This window comes from Miniopterus natalensis, chromosome X (assembly GCF_054644295.1).
Source record: "Miniopterus natalensis isolate mMinNat1 chromosome X, mMinNat1.hap1, whole genome shotgun sequence".
Classification (NCBI taxonomy): Eukaryota; Metazoa; Chordata; class Mammalia; order Chiroptera; family Miniopteridae; genus Miniopterus; species Miniopterus natalensis.
In genome coordinates, this window is record NC_142103.1 from 98140233 (window position 1) to 98161200 (window position 20968).

At 39.2% G+C, this 20968-nt stretch overlaps 2 protein-coding genes across 7 annotated transcripts in view; both read right to left on the reverse strand.

The window, feature by feature from the left end:
* Positions 1–225: 225 nt before the first annotated feature.
* SCML1 (Scm polycomb group protein like 1) lies at positions 226–15137 on the reverse strand. Of its 6 annotated transcripts, XM_087813422.1 has the most exons (8): positions 15055–15137; positions 11123–11268; positions 9490–9573; positions 8933–9007; positions 5608–5712; positions 4685–5225; positions 3206–3357; positions 226–1999 (listed from the first exon to the last, which is right to left on the reverse strand). In XM_087813422.1, the coding sequence occupies exons 2-8, from the start codon at positions 11150–11152 to the stop codon at positions 1865–1867; spliced, it is 1122 nt and encodes a 373-aa protein (XP_087669548.1). In that variant the 5' UTR covers positions 11153–11268; positions 15055–15137; the 3' UTR covers positions 226–1864. The 6 variants fall into 6 exon arrangements, with proteins under 6 accessions (XP_087669548.1, XP_087669551.1, XP_087669550.1 ...); XM_087813425.1 differs by lacking the exon at positions 15055–15137 and having other exon boundaries at positions 3206–3351; positions 4694–5225; positions 11123–14753; XM_087813424.1 differs by lacking the exon at positions 15055–15137 and having other exon boundaries at positions 4694–5225; positions 11123–14753.
* Positions 15138–16760: 1623 nt separating this feature from the next.
* The window catches only part of NHS (NHS actin remodeling regulator), a 327136-nt gene continuing 322928 nt past the window's right edge, over positions 16761–20968 (reverse strand). Inside the window, exon 9 of the mRNA XM_087813442.1 lies at positions 16761–20801. Coding sequence (XP_087669568.1) covers positions 20192–20801 — 610 coding nt within the window. The 3' untranslated portion in view covers positions 16761–20191. The remainder of the gene's footprint in view (positions 20802–20968) is intronic.

Below are 20968 nucleotides of genomic sequence, written 5' to 3' on the forward strand. Positions count from 1 at the left end.
TCCACTGAGGGCAGGATCCTGAGGCCCAGCTGTCGGCTGTTGAGTCCTCAGTTTTCAAACGTTTCAGAGCTCGGTCTTCCGGAATGGATTACATTCGAAAACCAAGGTGCCACTGTATTTTGACATATAAAACCACAAACTTACTAGAGTGATTCTCTTTCAATAAAACCAATTCATACATAAATGGAATGAGATGACAGAAAATCACAACTGAGGCTTTGACACTAGTTTTTGTAGTTATTTAACTTTATTATATTTTAAAATTTGAGAACTGTAAAACATAGTATTTGTATAAACACCTGAGGACTGTTCAGCTGGACACAGCACTTTCAAACAATTTGTGAGGTTAAAAGTGTAAATTAGAATTTTGTCTTTTAACACAAAAGGAGTAACATAAACTAACTCTTCTTTTAACACAAAAGGAGTAACATAGATAAACTATCTCTAAAGAGATAACTAACTCTTTAGATCACATATGCCCAGCAAATCGTTGCATTTGTTTATAAATGTAAAGGACACTTGGTTTTCTAAAAAGAAAATGTACATGCTGGCCCCTGGCGAACATTTACAACAAATGGCTAATACAATTAGCACCAATTCTCATAGCTTATAAATATTACAACTAATGTCATACAACATAATAATGCAATAAATAACAAAACAATGAATATGTTTTGCCTGAAAGTTCTAAAGTCCAAAATGACAAATCAGAACTAATGAACCTTCCAAAGTTTAGTAGAATAACTGGCTCAGAAAGCAAATGAAAAGATATATTGCACAGGACAGAGAACTTTCCTGTATGGAAACCCTGAAGAGTGAGCTGAGAAGTACTTGTGATGGCAAATGATGTGCATATTCATTACAGAATAAAAACATCTCACTATATGTAGAAGTACAAAGTGCCATTTTAAATTCAGATTCACTTGTGTGTATACTTCAGATACAGAATAAAATATAAGTATGAAACAGTATCCATATGAATATACATCTTTTTAAAATTTGGACACAGGCATCTTCACAGGGAGATGGGAGTTATAAATGGCTAAATATCCGAGCTTATGCAAAATATTTTAAAAGTTATAGCCCATGGACAAACAATAGCGTGGGGAAGGCCTAGGGCGGGGGCAGGGGTGGGGGGGCGGGTGAACCAGAGGAAAAGAAGGACATCTGTAATACTTTCAACAATATTTTTTTAAAGTTTTAAAACATGTAAATTGAATGGAAAAGAATATAACCAGACTCTAACCAAACCTCCTTTGTACTGTAAGATCTATTGCATAAAACAACCATTCTATCTTATAATTTATCAAAAAACTGGTAGGAACAATTTATGAAAGCTTATAAAGTTATTTTTTTCTTTAAATATGAAGAAATATAACAGAGAAATAACAAAAGGACAGTAATTTATATGGCTATTCCCTTTTCGGAAACGGGTAGAACACAAACCGAACACTGCTGTAACAGACAAAAAGTGTTTGAGAAAGAGATGATGTCTGCAGTTGTATCTTTAAATTCTCTTCTAAGGAAAACTTTCATGGATCTTATTAAATTTCTCTTTGGGATTTAGCTACTTTGGCTCTATACATAAACATTAACTGAAATCAAAGGTGTTTCTCATATGAAGTATATTTTTAAACTATACAATGACAATAATAAAAAGATATCCAGAATCAACTACCAATTTGAATATACTACTAGTAATGTGTTGAATGGTTTCTAACTGCGATGTAGTTCTGCGATTCCAGATATAACAAATTTTTAGAGAAAACTTCAACACAAACATTTCTAAGGGCAGAATGATTTTACAACAAGATGCATTGGTCTCCCAGAATTAAGTCCAATGTAAATCTACACAAACGATTTTTCAATCTTCAATGCCTTTTTCCACTTTAAGCCTTTCGATGTAGTGGCACACCTTCAGAGCTGTCCCCAGCTTAATCCCCATATACTTTATCATAATTTCACTCTGGAGCAATAGCAGAGCTGCCCCATCAATGTCCTATGGAGAGAAGGCAATTACAATAATTAATAATGTTTTCATATTTTATCAGAATGGCCATTTCTTTATATATAAGAACAAGTAACATCAATTAGAGGGCAGCTCATTCCAGTTCTACATTCTCTGAATATGCATCTGCTTGATGAAAACTATTAAAAGATATAATTTGTACAGCTGAAGCATCGTTTGATTACTTGTAAATTTACTTCAAATGTTAAGAAAAAGGATATTTAACCTAATATCCTAAAAATGTCCTAAGTGTCAAATTACCTAATTTTAAATACTGTATGATGAATAAAATAGGGAAAATAGCTATGATAGAGTAAAAACTGTGAATGGTAGAAATGAGTTTCAGATGGTCATTAATGTTTTTAGAAAGGCCAGGAATGAGTATGGTAGCATCAATGCAAACTGTAAATGAGCTAATCAGTTGTCTGATGCTAAAAAGATGCCAAAACTAATTATTGATTTTTGCACCCTATTTAAAAGGGTGTATCAGATATGTGGCCACTAATTTTATCCACTAGGAAAAACTATAAAATTTGACTTGATAGACACAGGCAACCTTCTTAAATTCTTTATTAATCAACTGATGCCACTGGAGCCTATTATTTGGTTTTCATGAGATCTGGTTTAAAAATAAAAATTTACTGAATCATATATCACTGTCTGAAAAGATCTGAAATCCGAGTACTCCCTTTGTTAGGCACCTTCTATGCTTTTTCTATTATGTAAAACTAGAAATTAAAGAAATTAGAACTTATAAAAAATTTATTCCATGTTACTTTGTAAATGGCAGGACAATATCAGCATCCCCAACTGTCAATAACCATGTAAGGTTAATAGAACTGAGCCAAATGGAGTCAGTTGCTGGATTCATCAGGCATCATAACTAGGACGACACCTTTGTGGGGTGTCACAGGTGTCATTACAAAGGAGAAGACACCTGAGAGTGAGTGAGTGTGCTGAACCATCTTCTCTTAAGAACTTGAAGACCTGCAGTATTTTAGGTACTTGAGTACCCATTTACAGCACAGATCCAGCCTCTACCACTTAAGGATCTAACTTTGAGCAAAGTAACCTGTCACACATATGGAAAAATCACTTCATAGGGTTCCCCACCATCCACACTAATCAGTATCCAACTGAAGAGCCTGCACAGAAGTCAACTCAAAGACAGGAAAACCAGATCAAAAGATACATTACATGTTGCCTGAAGATGTCGGCGAGAGGGGCGAGTGTCTCAGGATCTGCTTGCTGCAGAAACAGGATCACTTCCTCTACGGTCCAAGTTGAAGGGTCATCAGGGAAGTTTTGTTTTAGCATACACAGGTCAGTTCCAACTGATGAACCTGCAGCTTCAATGGGGGGGGGGGGGGGGGGGGAGGAGAGACAAATCATACCTGACCTGATCATTTTCCTGAAAGAAGAGATGTTAGGTAGGGAGTAATGGTCTCATTCCTGGAAACATGTGTTAGGCACCCTGGCAAGGAAGTGTAAAATCCAGTGAAAGCTTAAAGATGAAGTGAGGATGGGTGCCCATGAGTGTCCCATCCGACCTCCCCCTGAACAACAAAAGCAGCTTCAGAAGTTACCTTAAAGCTTCAAAGCTCATAAAACAGACTGAGCAATCTGAGTCCTCTTTGGCCACACGCAAATACAGCAAAAGATGTGTTACTTGGGTCAATTAGGTTAATCTAAGCTAACCTATTACTCTTTTTTAAGTATTTCAATGAATTTCTCTCTTATTGGTCTGTCTAGATTAGACTTATGTTACTAGCTAAATACAATGGAAATTCCCCAAATTTAGTTTTTTAATTGCGTACATTTATTCACTTTAATCAATGAATTTCAAAAACCCCATTATCTTTGAGAACCAAATTAGTTCTTTACTGAATCTCTCCTATATATTCACTATTGATATTTTAAGCATCATTTTACTCTTTAAATTCCTGTCTCTCAAGGCTTAAATGCTTATCTGAATTTTGAAGAAAACAAGATGACTTTATGCTCAGCTAGATCAGAAGTAATTTCAACATTACATTCAATACTTCTTTTGAATTTAATTACACAGTAATAGCTATTTTGATTGAAGGTTTATATGTTGAAAAAATAACGGAGATATGAAACTGAAGTGCTCATATAACAAAGTTTTAGCTGTGATGTGCAATAAGTCATGCCGAAATTTCTGTGTCTAGACAAGTACTCATTTTTTCAACTAGAGCACTCAACTCTCTATAGTGTGTGATAACAGAAGTGGGTTTTGTAATTCCCTAGGAAGATTTGTTTCTCTAACCAAGGACTATCAATATTATTTTGATCTTTCTTGTGTGTGAATTAGCCAAAGGTATACCTTTTCTTTCCTATGATCCTGGCTCTGGCCATTTCAAGAGCATTCTGAGTATTTACCCAGGAAAAGGGTAAAGAAAAACAAAAGATGAAACACTCATAATAGGATCATTATGAGTATTAGTGGAGAAGAGGCATGTCAATTCATTAGCAGTATTTAGCACATAACAAACACTTAATAAATGTCATCATTTATGAGAATCACAGTCATCATTATGAGAATCACCCAAAACCAGCCCTCAAAACAGGAAACTAACAGCTTCCACTAGCTTGCACCTAGGATGTTGAATATAGGTTAAATAGTGCTACTTGTAATACGTGTTGTTTCACACTCACCAACGATACCTGGGACACGGGGAGATGAGGCAGCATGGCCGAGGCTCTCATTTTCCAGCAAAGTTGGGTAAGTCGTCGTCTCAGGGTTGTGTGCTGGACTGGATTTGCCTTGGTCCAGCATGGCTGCAGGTACTGATGTGGAAGCTTGGGCAGCTGAGAAGACACTAGCGGTGCTGTGTGCCCCTGAACTGCCAAAGCAGGGCGCAGCAGGGGAGCACTGCACTGGATCAGTGGAAGTGTAATATGGAGGATCCGCCTGTGTGTAGACAGGAGGAAATGTTGGACTCTGGCTAAGGCGCGCCTCCTGGTCATCGTAGTATGACTCGTGATTCTCTATCAGGGAATCCTGTGAAGGGCAATATGTTCCTACAATATTGCTCTGGAAATCATCTGTTGGTCTGCTCACTGGTGTAGTTGGGCTATAACTTTCAGTACAAGAGAATGAAGCGGGAAGAGGCACATCCTTCTTCTTTGCTTTCTGCAATTTGACCTTTCTAGAAAGCAGGTAAGTATAATGCTTGTATGCATATCCAAGTGGCTTCTGAAATGACAGAAACCCAGCATAATAAACCAACTGTGAGTGAGCAAACAGTAAATAGTGAATACATTATTATCTATGCAACAATGCTTTCTATTATTAAAGATTAATGTTCTACTTAATTGTATGATTTTTATTCCTCTTCAACCCTACCTTTCAATTGCATTTTATACATTATGGTTACAAACATAAAAATACCCATTTTTAATACATTTCTCAAACCTAAACTTCAACATTCTTCCTAGTTTAGTTTCCCATCTGTTGCTACAAGTAAGGATCAGCCTTGCAATCTCAGACTTACTAGTTCTCTCTCACTTCTAACTGACGGGCAATTTCAGAAACCAGAGGTTTATTATAGTTGTGAAAATATTTTTATGACACTTACGCGATTTTGCCAGATTAATTTTGTACGAAAACGGTAAATTTTTGAAACCTTTCCATTAATGGCATCAAACTTCTTATCCAGGTTTTGAATAGCATCCTGGATGACCTATAATAATACAATCTATTAGCAGGTTCTACGTCAAGAGAAAACATATAAGAATATACCACTAAGTCAAATTTTGATGGCTAGGGGGGAAAAGTTCTCAAGCCATCAGAAATGTCTTGCTTCCGACTTGATACCTGGTTGTTGGTGACATAGAGCCCAGCTGATTGACATAAGGAGTGCAAACTTCCTACACTACTACTCCATGTCCTACAAGCATTTTAAGAAGCTTAATTCTGGAAAGTAAATGTACCACAATTCCTATAACTCATCACATTTATGATGGAGTCATTTTACATCAAGGAAGGTACTCTTTTAGGAAAGAAATTTTCAAATCTACTGAAAAGCCAAAGGACCTCTTTTGATATGATGCTGACATGAACTAATAGGCAGTGAGCATTCCAGTCTGGAAAGAACAGTGAGTCAAATATATCAGATGTGACTTCTGGCTTCAAAACATTTTAAAATCATGCAATCAACAATTAACACCATAAAATCTCTAAGTACACATCCCTATATGCCAGTCAGTCATGTGACTGACAGAACCTGAGAATTCTTGAATACACAGAAATTTCATTCAGGCAAAAAATACACTTAAGTAATAGACCAGAGTGATTTCCTCATTCACTCATTCTAATGAACATTTATTGAGGGCCTACCTACCACCTGTCAGAACTACTTTGCTAGATGCTGGAAACATGGACATTAAGAAAAACCAAACAGCTCCTGTCCTTAGGAACTCCCGTTTCAGCTGGAGAGAGACAAAGAGATGCTTCCAACAGAAAAAGTGAGTAGCAGCCTGGAGGAGGGGTTCTCAAAGTGTGGACCGTGGACCGTGGACCAGCAGCCTCAATGCTCTCCTGCTAGAAATGCAAAATGCCCTACCCAAGACCTCATAAGTTGGGAACTCAGAGTGGAGGCAGCAATCTGTGTTTTCACAAGCTCTCAAGGTGATTCTGATGCCCAATCAAGTGCAAGACCCACTGATTGGCCTACAGCACTAAGGTAAACAGTGCAGACTCTAGGGGGAATAAGGTTGGGTTTAAATATTAGAGTTCTGCCACTTACTAGCTCTGTGACCTTGGTGAAGTTACTTAACTTCTCTGTGCCTCAATTTCCTGATGTACAGAATCAGGATAAAAAGATATCTGAGTTCTCTTAAGGACAAAGCAAGGTGCTATAGTATTATGTTCATACTAACATAACAATACTACATGACGACTGGTCTAACAACACTCAATCATCCATTAATATTAATATTACTATTGTGACTATATGGCACAGGTAAGAACAGGAGGCTAAGTGAACACAGAAGAGCAAGACCTAACCCAGATTGGCAGGTGGTTTCAGACAGGAAAATGTCTACATTGAGAATTAAAAGATGAGGACATGTTCACTTAGTAAAGTTGCATGGAAGGACACACAGGGCAGAAGGAACAGTGTACTCAAAAATACCCAGAGAGAAAACAGGAAGTCAGATGTTTAGATAGTGAACATAACTGACATTCAAAGAGCTGGGTTATTAAGGGAAGGAGGGAGAAGGATGACAGTGAAGGAGGGATGGGAGGCTAAAGAAGTCATTTTTTAAACTGTGGGAGAATATGCTGAGAGTGATAGACACAGAGGCTGAAGGTACAGGAGAGAGAGGGATGACGCATGAAGGCAGGTGTCTGACCACAGGGAAAGAGGGTCAGGTGCAGAAACCAGCAGAGGTGTTAGCCTTACAGAGAGGAAGACACCAGAAGAGGAATGGATCCCAGGCAAGTTTGTTGGCTGTGGGGAGAGGAATTAGGGCTTGGAAGGGATTTCTGCTCCACACCCTCCATTTTCTCCATTAAACAAGCAGCAAGGATTGGGTGCCTGGAGCTCGTGGGGGGATGGGAGAAGGAGCCGACTAGAGAGCTGCTGAAGGATTATCAGGCAGTGAGTGTACAGGTTCCAGCAGAGGTCCTCCCCTCTGCTTCCCAGCAGGCACAGGGCTGGGGTTTTACTGAAGAGGATGCTGGGGAAGGGAAAAAAAGAAGAGACGAAAGTGCTGCACCACAGGGTCTAGACAGGTAAGAGGAGTTGAAGAAAGGAGAGAGCTGGCACACTAGAAGAAACAGAGTGGATCCCTTCTGGCCATTCCAGGGCTATGACTTTGGGACCTGAGCATTTCTTATATATCCTAGGTGCTACATCCCACCACATCCTGCACAACTGCTCAGAATGCCCTGGCAGAGCAGTGTCCACCTAAGTCGTTGTAGATGCTTCTGTAAGGCAGGCCAGGAATAGCCCTGCTCAAAATCAGAACCTTCCCTCCCACTACGGCCCACCCTCTATATACAGCTTCCCCAGAAGACTTGATATGTTCCCTTTAAGCATTCCACTTCTGTTCTCAGTAATAAAAATACTCACATAAATATTCTTTAATTTTCAAAGTATGCTAACTCATGTTATTCAAGATACTCGATACGTTAAGAAACATTTTTTATAAATGTTCATTAGCTCTAGGGTATGCAGCTCACAAAATCCTTGATAATTACATACATCTATCTCTAGCAACATATTTTTTACAAAATCCCTTCAAAACTATGTAAGATATACTCTTGTAAAAATAGGTAGGCTGTCATTTTGTTTCAACTGAGATATCTTGACATGCATTTAGGCACATACTACATTTCACCCAAATCAGCCAATTTCCTTAAAAAGAGTATGTTGGAGAAATTACATATTGAACAATCTAGATGAGATAGATATAACTACATTTAATCAGTTAAGGGCTTTTTTTTGGGGGGGGGGGGCTATAAAATCTACATACTGCTATTTCAAAGTTTTCACCTACAGATGCTATCCAAATTAGAAACTGTTAAAAGTGATCACAAAAGCCCAGCTGGGCGTGGCTCAGAGGTTGAGCGTCGACCTAGGATCCAGGCGATTGGGGTTCGACTCCTGGTCAGGGCACATGCCTGGGTTGCGGGCTCGATCCCCAGTGGGGGACATTGCAGGAGGCAGCCGATCAATGACTCTCTCATCATTGATGTTTCTCTCTCTCTCTCCCTCTCCTTTCCTCTCTCTGAAATCAATAAAGATATATTTTTTTTAAAAAAGTGACCACAATGGAGTGATGATTATAAATAATTTAATACAGCAAAAGTTCAACTAATTGTATACTTATATAAGATAAAGAGGATTTCAGCTTAATACTTTGGAAAACTACATTTGACAGACAGAACTTTGGTACCTGGCAATGACTCAGGACATCCACAATTGTTTTTTGTTGCTCTTCATAGGATGTGTCAGACAGAACACTTTGCTGCTAAGATTTTAAATATTAAGTATTAATGGTTTACTTCTGTAAGAGCCAAACTGAACATAAAGGATAAAAAACAGTTTATATTTATTTAAATTGTTTTTACTTTTCACCAACGTTTTAGAATTTCAGAAATCTTAATCTAAAGCAGAGACAAAATAAAAAACTCACATTAATGATAATAGAAATGACTATTGCTAATTAAGAGAGGGAGTAAGGAAAAGAATTTATTATATTAGAATGACCTACGTTTAGAGTTTTGTACTGAAAATAAGTATTGCTCCCAATTCTCTACTAATATATAAGAAAAAGAGGGAAGTAAAATGGTTAAATGCTCAATGTCTAATGAAAGGAGGCAAACAAATTCATGAGAGAGTAATATTTTTTGAGTGTAGTTTAGAGGTGCTCTACAGTATATGAAGAATTTAAATATCTTTAAAATGGTTAACTGTTACTATATTTGGCAAATGGCAATTAACATTACTTACATTGACATATGCATCAGCAGGCTTTGGTTCATATGCATAAAGAACGCCGTCATCATCATCACAAGTAGATATTCGAGTTCTTACCTAAGGAAGATTTATTAGTAAACTAAAAGGAAGCATGAAAGATCGAACTAAAAAAAAAAACACTGAGGACTTCAATTTCACTTTCAAGAAACTCCAAAAGCCTATCTGTGGTATTAAAGGACCTTTGCCCATTATAAATAAATACTATGACTACAAGAAAAGACTGGGACTACTTGCAAAACCTCTTGTGTACCTCAGGGTAGAAAGACTAGTCGTCTTCTAGTAATCTGGCACCAGAACTGCTATAACAGCAAATATTTCTAATCACAAAGAACCATGTTACATGGCTTTGGATTTTTAAACCATCCAACAGTGCCACTCTATGGACAAAATAGGAAACACTTGAGTACCTATTTCTTTAAAAAAGTTTATTAAACCTTTATTTTCCTGATTAAGATTTGTTTTAATTAATAGTATGTAAGTTAATTATTGCTAGTGAAACAATAATCATAAAACATCTTCAATTCCAGATATTTCTACATAATTTTTTTACCAAGGCTTTTTTTTTCCAGGAGCACTTTTAATTAAAAAAATTTTCAATTACAGTTAACATTTAATATTGTTTTGTATTGGTTTCAGGTATACAGCATGGTAGTTAAGACAATCACATACTTTACAAAGTGTTCCCCCTGATATTTCTAGTACTCACCTGGTACCAGTTATTGTAATACTATTGACTATATTTCCTATGCTGTACTTTATATCCCCATGAATATTTTATAACTACCAATCTGTACTTCTCAATCCCTTCACCTTTTCTTGATAAATTATTCTTTAAATCACCTTAAAATATTTTTTGGAATGTTTTAAATAAATAGATAGTAAATAACTATTAAATTTCATTTAGTTAACTCTTTATTCTAAGAATGAACTATGAACTATAGGAATAATTTTAAAATAAGCATAAAGCTATGCATGTCTGTTTCAAATGATATAACCAAAATAATATGGAATTGCTATAGATTAGTACTTATAAAAATATCCTATCTTACCCTTGTATTGTGCCTTATGCGTTTCCAAGTGCTTTCACATAATTATGTCAGAAAAAAATGGACTCTTTGTAGGCAGTTAACATTATCTCCAAAGATAAAAAATGTTAGGACTGATGTAAGTTAAAAAATTGCCTTACCACTTAGGTGGCAGTAATATCTACATCCTTATATAAGAATGTGTTTTCTGTTAAGCCAAATTATATACAGCTTAAAAATTTATATTTTTATTCATCTTCAGGGATCTAGAAACATACAATGTGACAGAACGTACAAGAGCCACAAACACTCTGAAAAACCGTTTGGCACAATCTCATAAAGTTATAATTATATCAACCCTATGACCTAGCAATTCAACTCCTGAGCATTTACTCAAAAGAAATGTTAGTATCTGTTCACAAACTTGTATATGAATGTTCATAGCAGCTTTATAGATCACTGTCATATCTCATGAACTAAACACTTATGATATCTGCTTGAAATTAAATTCAATTTAGAAAAGAAATATAGCACAATGAACAGAACAAAGGCACATTTTTTTTTCAATTTGAAATACAAACCACATCAACTTCACTCGAGCAGCTAGACATCGTTGTGCAACAGGAGCAACTTCACTTCTCTGAGTTGGACCTAATTATTTTTACACTTGCTGGATAATGTATTTGTGAAACCGCTTGGTCACCTAGGGCTGATAAGCCTTCTATTCCTGAAAAGCAATGCATAAAAATGTTACTTTACACACTACCTTAATAAATTTTGTATGGATATGTTCTCACAATGCCAACTCAAATTGGAGTCCTGGTTGAATTTTATAATTTTCCCATTCATGATTTAGAATAAGCCTCTAAAGCTTGAAGGGCTACACTGCCCACTCTCGTAGGAATAAGAGTCAAGATCAAACACAATTCCAAATTGTGAAGTGAATGCTTCACAATTTAAAGGCTAGAGTAAATGCTGGAAACAAGAAAACACCATTCCTAACTGGTTTGGTAAAGGAACCCCAGCATGCCTCCAAATGTGAGTCAGGATGTGTTCCAAATGTGTTCCAGATTGGGTCCCCACCAGGGCGTGGGCTGGGCAGACCACTTGAGACACCACCTCCTCATCTGTCAGGTAAAAAATGGGTGAGATTATCCCTAAGGTCATTTCAGCTCTAAGACTATGGTTGCTTCCATAGTTAAATTTTATATTAAACCGAAATAAATGTATGTAGGCTTGGTTATGGTTCTGAGTCACTTAACTCTGCAAATAGGAAAAAACATGGAGTACAATGTAATCATATTATATCCTGTAGTAGGGATTTGAACCCTGGCTGGAATCCTGGCACTGGAAGGGGAGGGTACATGGAGGCCAGTAATGACAGTCAGAATGGAAAATTAACTCTCAAGTTAGATAAATGTAGGCTAATACTGTGGGAAATATTCAGTTATAAAATACATCCAATTTGAGCTGTAACTTCAAACAAATTTTACTGTTTTGGACTATGTGTATTTTTCCAGATAATAACAAACTATGAACAATTAAACTCTGGTATTTTGGACAAAGGAATAATACATAGCAACAAGAAGAAATTAACTATTGCTATACACAATAAGGATTAATCTCACAACCATAACACTGAGTAAAAGCCAGATACAAAAGAGAACACAGGGTATGATTCAATCTAAAATTCAACAAAATGGGCAAAAGTAATCAATAGCGGAAGAAGTCTTTCAAAACCAATACTTTTAGATATACCTCAGTCACTTTACCAACTTCTTAGTTTCCTACCACACAGATAGCCATTATTCACTTAAACAGTCCCTATTCATGGATGTCCCACTTCTGAAGTTTTGCTCGTACAAAGAACATGCAGAGCAATCTTATACCTCTACCTGAACTCTCACAGAATGAAAATAGCAAGTTAAAAGTTTCCCAACTCTAATAGTATTTTACACTCTCACTGTATGTCTAACAATTTTGTTTTAAAGATTTATATACATATATTTTTTCACTATAGAAAATTTGGAATATAACACAAGGTACAGATAATAATATCTAAGAGAGATTTTACTGCTTACTCTGCCAGGCAATGTTTTAAGTATTAGATGTGTTAACTCATTTAGTATTCCTGACAACCCTACAGGGCAGGCTCTATTATTATTCCCATTTTCTTTAAGAGAAATCTGAGGCAAAAAAAGTTTAAATAATTTACCCAAGTCTCATAGCTAGTAAGTGTGGTGCAGTTTGGCTCCAGAGTCTATGTGTCTTCCTTACACAGTCTTAATTATTCAAATCACATGGAATCCCTTCTATAACAATAACAATATAAAATCCAAACTCCTATTAAGGTCTACAAGGTCCTTACAAAGCAAAGTCAGAAGCCTCCACACCTCTCAGAGGTCACCTCTTACCACTTGTCCCTTGGCTCTAAGCTGCCTAAAATATTGACTATCTGGCCTTTTATAGACAAAGTTTGCCAACCATTGTCATACACTCTTACAATCAGACAATTCCCTACTGAATAATTACAGTAATGCAAAAACTTGGCTGCAGCTAGACACAGAAGCCACGAGCATTGAGTCTACCATTCAATTTCTACCTCTGAGGCGCCCATGCACAAATCAACACCTGTCTTGCATTCTGAATCTCTTCACTCCTGTCATGCCTTCTGCCCAAGATATCCTGCCATGTCTCCACCTGGGAGAAACTATTCAACTTCCAGGCTTAATTCAGGTTCCAGATCCACAAAGCAAAGGTACTATGTCACCCCATCTGGAAGCGACACTGCTTTCCCCAGTACCAGAACACTCACTTTAATGCTTTTAAGGCAATTGTCGCACATGAGAGGCAACTTCAAATACCATTAAGACTTAGGCTTGGGGCCAAAATACCTGGGTTTGGGTCCCAGTTCCTCCTCCACTTACTAGCTGTGTGACTCTGGACAACTTACTTAATTTCTCTGTGCTTACTTTAAAAAAATCTGTATAATGGGGATAATAGTACCAACTTCACAGAGTTGCGAGGATTAAATGAATTAATATATGTCAAGTGCTTAGAACAATGACTAGCATAGCAAGGGCACCCACTTTTGGCTACTATTATTTTATTATTTTGATTTAGGCAGGTATTTAATCTCTGTGTGCCCTAATTTATTAACCTGTAAAGTTGGAATAATATCTACTTCACAGGGCTGTGAAGACCAAATGACACAGTTAAGCAATCAGCATCATGTCTTGTTTCATAGCAGGCACAGCAAAAACTTTGTTTTTCTTTCCCTTCTTCCCACAAGGTAAATAAAGCTTGTGCAACATTTTCTTAGAGCCCGACCATGACTAAATTTTGCAAAACTAGCATAATTCTTTAAATTCAAAATCCTGCAAAATGAGTTTACTTAAAATGCTCATCCATATTTTACGATAGAAAAACTAAATTCTTGACAGCATAAGACCAAAAAGCCATCTGGTTTTTATAAGACGTATTTTAGACATTAAAGACATTTCAAAGACATTTTTCAAAAGTCATTTGAAGATTCTGCTCCCAAGGTACAAGGCATTCACTTGCCGTCAACTTACCACAATGGTGCGGGATGGGACGAAAGCGACCCTTCACCCGAAAGCAAACTGCAAGGAATACATAGCCAAACAGGGCAGATTACAACAGCCAAGCCACTCTATTTTTTTTTTTTTTTTTAAACAAAGCTCTGTGCCGCCTTGGCAGGCGTTGCTCGGTGGTTAAAGTCGGCCTGCGCACCCGAAGGTCCCGGGCTGGATTACCGGTTAAGGACCGGAGGGGAGGGGGGGGGGGAGCGGTAACCAAACGATGTCTCTCTTACACGAAGTTTCTCTCCCCACTCCCTTCCACACTCTCTAAGAAAAAAAAAAAAAAAAAAATCAATGGAAAAATATCCTGAGGTGAGAATTTAAAAAAATAACGACTTGGAAATATTAAACCAGTTTAAAACCCTAGAGTTGTCCGAATTTCGGGAAAGCCGCGTAGGGAAGGAAGGGATCCGCAACAGACGAAGTTATCCAAGGACCGTGCTCAACCTAACACCTTTCTTTTCTTTCTCCTCGTTTAGGTATTTACAGTAAAACAGCGAGGCTGCACTACCTTTGATAAAAACCGGTTACCATCAAAGCCTCAAAAAACAATGTCTCGATCTGCCTAGGACGAAAAAGAATGAAAAAAGACCAACTAGTTCTCAAAAGTCAGCACGCAACAAGTGGCCAAACCGCAAAAGCTCACAGGCGAGGCATCCCGGGAGCGGCGGTGGGAATCAGCCCGAACCAACCAGACCCACTCCCCTCAGCGCCGCTGAAATTTAAGTCTAGACTTGTTCTTCCAGAAAAACAAATTCTTCCTCTTCCCTCACAGCAAAGCCTCTCTCCTCACCCCGAGCCCTCCCACCCCGCCCCGCAATTCCCCAGCCATTAAAATAGCTCAACGGTTTTCTCACCCACACCCAAGACAAGGGAGTTCAAGGAGAGGGAAAAATGACGCTGGATAAAACCTTTTCTGGAGACAAATCCTGTCACACCGGCCTCCGGAAGACAAGGTAAGCGACGGGCTGCAGAGGCTCTCTCCGAGCGGCGGCGGCCCTCTCCGAGCGGCGGCGGCTCTCCCTCAGCGGCGGCGGCCCTCTCCGAGCGGCGGCGGCTCTCCCTCGGCGGCGGCGGCCCTCTCCGAGCGGCGGCGGCTCTCCCTCGGCGGCGGCGGCCCTCTCCGAGCGGCGGGGCTCTCCCTCAGCGGCGGCGGCCCTCTCCGAGCGGCGGCGGCTCTCCCTCAGCGGCGGCGGCCCTCTCCGAGCGGCGGGGCTCTCCCTCAGCTGCGGCGGCTCTCCCCCAGCGGCGGCGGCCCTCCCCGAGCGGCGGCGGCTCTCTCCCAGCTGCGGCGGCTCTCCCCCAGTGGCGGCGGCCCTCCCCGAGCGGCGGCGGCTCTCTCCCAGCTGCGGCGGCTCTCCCCCAGCGGCGGCGGCCCTCCGCGAGCGGCGGCGGCTCTCCCCCAGCGACGACGGCGGCGGCTCTCTCCGCGCTGCGACGGCAAAGACGCACTAGAGGCCGCACCGGAAGCCGAGCTAGATCACGTGACGTCCGGCCCAACTCCTCCCGCATGCTCAGGACCCCAGCACGCACCAGGGACCGCCCTCGACGCACAGCAGCAGTTTATCAAGCAACCCCGAGGGCGCATGCGTAGCCCTTGGGGAGCAGGACGTTGCTAAGGAGACAGCCTAGGGAAGGGACTTTGCTTCCCACTGCGCAGCTGCTGGGCCGACATCCCAGATTTCGGTTCGCGGAGGCTGGTGGGATTGGAACCCGGCGCTAGACCGCAGGCGCGATCCTCCATAGCTGAGAGGGGTTTCTGGGGCTGCTGCGCAGGAGCGACGTGCGCATGCCCGCGCAACATTTCGGTGGCTGGGAGGGTTCCCCGAGGCAGCTCGCGGGGGTGTGGCATTCAGGCGCGTGGCGTCCACTCTGTCAGTGGTTGGTGCTTGGAAGCTTTCTTTTTAACGTAATTCCGCCCCTCCCCCTCCCAATAATGCGCCACAGAAGTCGAGGTTGCGTGGACCCTAGTTGTGCCCTTCAGTGTTTGAATTTGAGCGGGAGAGGGGTAGGGCTTTAGCTATCGCGGTTAGGTACAAATTCCGACCCTGGAGCCAATTTTCTGGATTGGAACCCCAGCCCCAACAATTAGTTGCTCTGTGGCTCTGGGCAAGTCAAGTAATGCTCTGTGCTTTTAGTTTCCCCACCTGTAAAATGGGCACAATATGGGGAGTACATGAGTTAGAGTAAGTAAAGCACTTAGAAGAGTATCTGGTGCATGAATTTGCTATGTAATAAAGGGTACATGATATTTAGTGGCATGATGTCTTACATATATCTGTATCTATATATCATCGCGAGGCTGCCCATCTTGTGAAGGAGACACAGTGTGGCACAGTCTGAGTACTTAATCAGAAGCAAAGGTGAATATTACAAAGTTAAGCCAGGAAATCTTTTCCTGGCCCAGATAGGGGCTACAAGGGAAGTATATCTGACATTGGAAATGTGTTTCTTCCTCTCAAATACAAAGCTAGATTAGAGCCCATTGTAGAGACAGTATTATTATTATTTTGCTCATACTTTTGCCATAGCAGTTACCCCTCCTTTATGTCCAGTTCCCTATATAATGCTTGTGTCTGTGAAACCCCAATTATATAACAATAAAGAGAGAAACCGGTTGTTTAATCGCAGTCACGTTTATTTGCAGTTTCTATACACACTTTCTAGGTAATCAAACTTTCCTGGTACATTTTTTTGAGAGGGGTTCACAATGAAACTGTCACCATTTTTACTAAAAATAAATACAAGACTTAAGGTGTTGCACAGCTCTAAAATATACAAAGGCTTGAATTGAATGTAAACGTTGAAAACATCTTACAAAAGAAACCATTTTTGCAACAATTTAAAAAGTTCATATTTACAAATATTACAAAAATACAAAATGGATGCAAGTCCATAAACCATTGTCTTTTCGGCCAGCATGAACTGGTTCTAGTACCAAAATAGTTACACTTCATAGTTTTAAGTCTTTGTCATGATCTAGTTTTCTAAGCCAGCCACCACTGCAGCAAATGTACTCACTCACTGACCTTTGGCAAGAGCAAACAGTGTGTTTTGTTTGCTATAACTAGTCCATGTCCTCTACTTAGCCAAAACATAAAAAATCAAAAAGGAAAAAATTTCCCCCACACAACATAGACATGTTGTATAAACATAAAAAAACAAAAAATTAGCATCAGTGCAAACAACAGAAGAAAAGTTTGGATTGATGTTTTTTGCAATACCTAATGTGTGTACCCTGCTTCAAGATGGCAGTGATGTTGAAGATGGTCCTCTAAATCGTGGTCTTATATACTATGTAATAAAGTCATGTAGAATATTCCAGATTACTAAGGAATTCCTTCCTTTTTTAAATTCAGTTTGTTAATACTATTTTCCACAGTGAATTTAAAATCCATCTTTATTTGGGTTTTTTAAATCTATGAAATATAAAATAGAGAAACTCTGCTATAGATTTTAGAGTAAACAAAATAAGTAAAACTATAAGGGTTAGTTCTGTGATCATTACATACAGAAGGTATCTGATTGCCTCACAATTCAAGTCAATATGCATTTTAAAATATACACGGTACCATTACTTAAATTAATGTCAATAATAAAAAGGTGACATATTTATTAAAGCCAATTCATGTTTTCTATTCAAGATTTAGAATCACTTTTAAAGCCCACATACCTTTCTTTACACTTAAAACACCCCTAACTACACAAAGCCATACTGCAAACGAACTGCTTTATGAAAATTACAAAAGATCACCTTTTGTAATGACTGTTTCTTATCGCATTTGTCTAAAAACTTTATTTTTAAAATTTTGCCAAGTGTACTTTTCAAAGCATGAGAAAAAGATATTCATGTTCCAATGCGGTGTCAAACCATGCCGGTTTTCTTAACTGATGGGTTCCAATGAGAAATGATGGTCCATTTTTTTAAACCCCAAAACATTTTTCTTTTAATAAAAAGTATAACACTTCATAAATGTTCAAATGTACCCTTTACCAGGTAGCTTATCTATCCCAGCCCGAGAGTGCGCACGCGCACGCACACACACATTCTCCCTCATCTACCCCACCACCCCCAGCACCCATTTTACATACAAGGATGACAAGAAATTAAGAAATACAATTTATAGTGAAAACAAATAGAAGCCAGACTTGTTTTTTCTTTCCAGACAAACAAAAAAAACCCCAACAGCAATCAGATTCTCTAATTCTCAATCTGTAACATCTTGGAAAGTGTTTCTTCTGAAAGATAGCATCTTCTTAGACCAGGCTTTCTCCTTCATATTGAATGAAATCAAAACCACAACCCCCCTTTCACACATCCTACTTTCCCAAATACCACTTGCATAAGCTTAAAGCCAGCTGCATATCAATTTCTTGGTAACTCTGGTATGTTCTACCATTCTAATTGCATTATATTCTTTTATAGGCCATATCCCTCCTTAGTTCTCTCCACTTTCTACCTTCTCCCATTCAAAACATATTCTCAGTACATAAATGCTCATATTTCTGACATATTTCAAACATTAGCATCAGTTCATGTTAAAATCAGAGGTGTAAAAACTATTTGCAGATTTCAACTTGTAACTACATTTTTTTTTTCAGTTTTAAGACAAGAAAATTCAAGTAATTTCAAGTAATTCAGCTTGTTTCCCTGCCTTCATTTTATCAGAGCGCTTGCCCTGACATTTCCTTTCCCACCCACCACCCCTCCCCTTTTGCCATCAAGCAGATATAGTAAAATCAGACAAAAACTCAGTTGTATGTAGCATTGTGAACCAGAGCTGTTCCCCATTCCCAGCTTAACAGTGAATATAAATAATGCATATACACATACCTATTTCCCAACTACATTGTTCACAGTGTCATTTCTGTTAATTTTTAGGTAGTACGAATCTCATCAGCACAGAGAGAAGCTTCACTGAAAACTCATTGCAGGTATTTACTGATAAATCAACAGCTCTGTGGCATGCCTATATTTTATTTCTGTTAAAGAACCTGGAGCTAATTGCTAGACTGTTTAAGGAGTTTTAACATTATCTGAGTCATTAGATTATGACTGCTTATGTCTCCAGTAGCCTAATATAAAATATAACCTAAAATTAACTAGTTTTCCCTGCTCATTCTCTTTAAAGCAATCCATTGAAAAATTAAAGTTTAAAGGACACTGTCAAATGCTGTTGTTCAGGGCTTTGTATTGAGAATGATGATTTCTCTCATTGATTTAAAAAAATCAAAAGCATGCTTTTCATTCTGTCCAAATCACCACATGGCAAATCATAGCCATGTGATTATTAGCTTGTTTGGTGCTGCAATTTGTCACAAAAATGATTAGGTCTGAATTCCTTATTTTAAATTAATCACATTTCAGTATATGACCTCAAGATTTCCTTTATTTCACCAGTTTAAAATTCATATATGAGGTTTATCACTCAGAAATCATATTGGTGGACATTTAACTATGGTATTTGATATGAAAATGGTATTCACAGAATACAATTATTACACTTTATCTGTTGTGTTCTATAAACAGTTGGTGTGCAGTAGATAATTGGCCACATGTCCACTCGTCATTGATAAATCTATTTACACATTTTTATCAAAAATATGGTATTTACATGTGTGTAGTTCTTCTAAATTTTGCTTTAGTTCATTTTAATGTAAAAAAATACCAAACCTCCAGAGTAATTTCATCTTCGTAAGAATTATGACAGTGGGGGTTTTGTTTTCTGAATAGGCAGCTCTGGGAAATTTTTTTTCTAGGTTTCATGAAAAGCAGACATTTTAAAATTCTATATTATCAAAAGGAATGACCTTGGGTAAATCAAACTAAGCTAAAGAAATATATGAAAGACAGTGCAGCTACTTAAAAACATGGAAAACAATCAAGAAAGACCAAACCACCTTGTTTCCCCAGCAAATATTTAGGAATTCATTGGTAGCGAGTGATGGTGCCCCGTGATATGCTGGCTTCTCCCTGGTCCTCTGTTCCCTTCCCCCACCCTCGCCGACTGAGGGTTTTGGCCTTGACAGCCAGTCTGGCACGGCCACCTATGTGGAGCTCTGGGAGGATCGGTCGTCGTGCGGGCTCCCGTCGGAATTCTCCGTCTCTCCCTCGGAGATGGCCTGCATGGGCGCGTTGTACAGCCTGCAGCGGACACTGTAGCGGCTGCTGCTGGCCACAGGGGGGACTCGAGAACGTCCAACCCTTGCTGATGCTGAGGTGGCAAAGGTCTTTGAGGCAAACCCTTCTGTGTTAACTCGTGGGGAGCATGGAGAGAGTGGGGACAATGCCTCGGCCCCAGGTGCCCCATGATGGGCTTCATGGGTGCTTTGGGGGGACTCGGTTGTGAGCTCCCCAGGAGGTTTAGGCAGAATGGGACTCTTCAGGATCTCAGTAGCAGACATGCGGTAACTGGAATCCGAACGACTGCCTTTCTTGAGGAGTAACAGCTTAAACTCTTCATTTGACGTGTTGGACTTTTTAGCATTTCGATAGATAAGGCCAGGAGACCTCTGGCTGTTTGGGGTAGTCACATTGCTGTTGGGTGAAGTGACAGAACCAGTGCTGCCACTGCTACTGCTGCCAAGAGACGCTCTTGATTTGCTTCGAACAGACATGTCCCCAGAATCTTTTCTTCCAAGTACTTTCCTTTTAGACCTTTTAAGAAAAGGAAGAATCTCAGTCCAGATACATTTTTATAAAACTGAAAGTGTTAAGTCACATTCAGACATCTCCTTAAAGAGCATTTCGGTGCGCCCTATCTGATCGGATACTAAGTATTAGAGCCATGGAGATCAGGAGTAGGATACAGTCCTTTGCCCTTG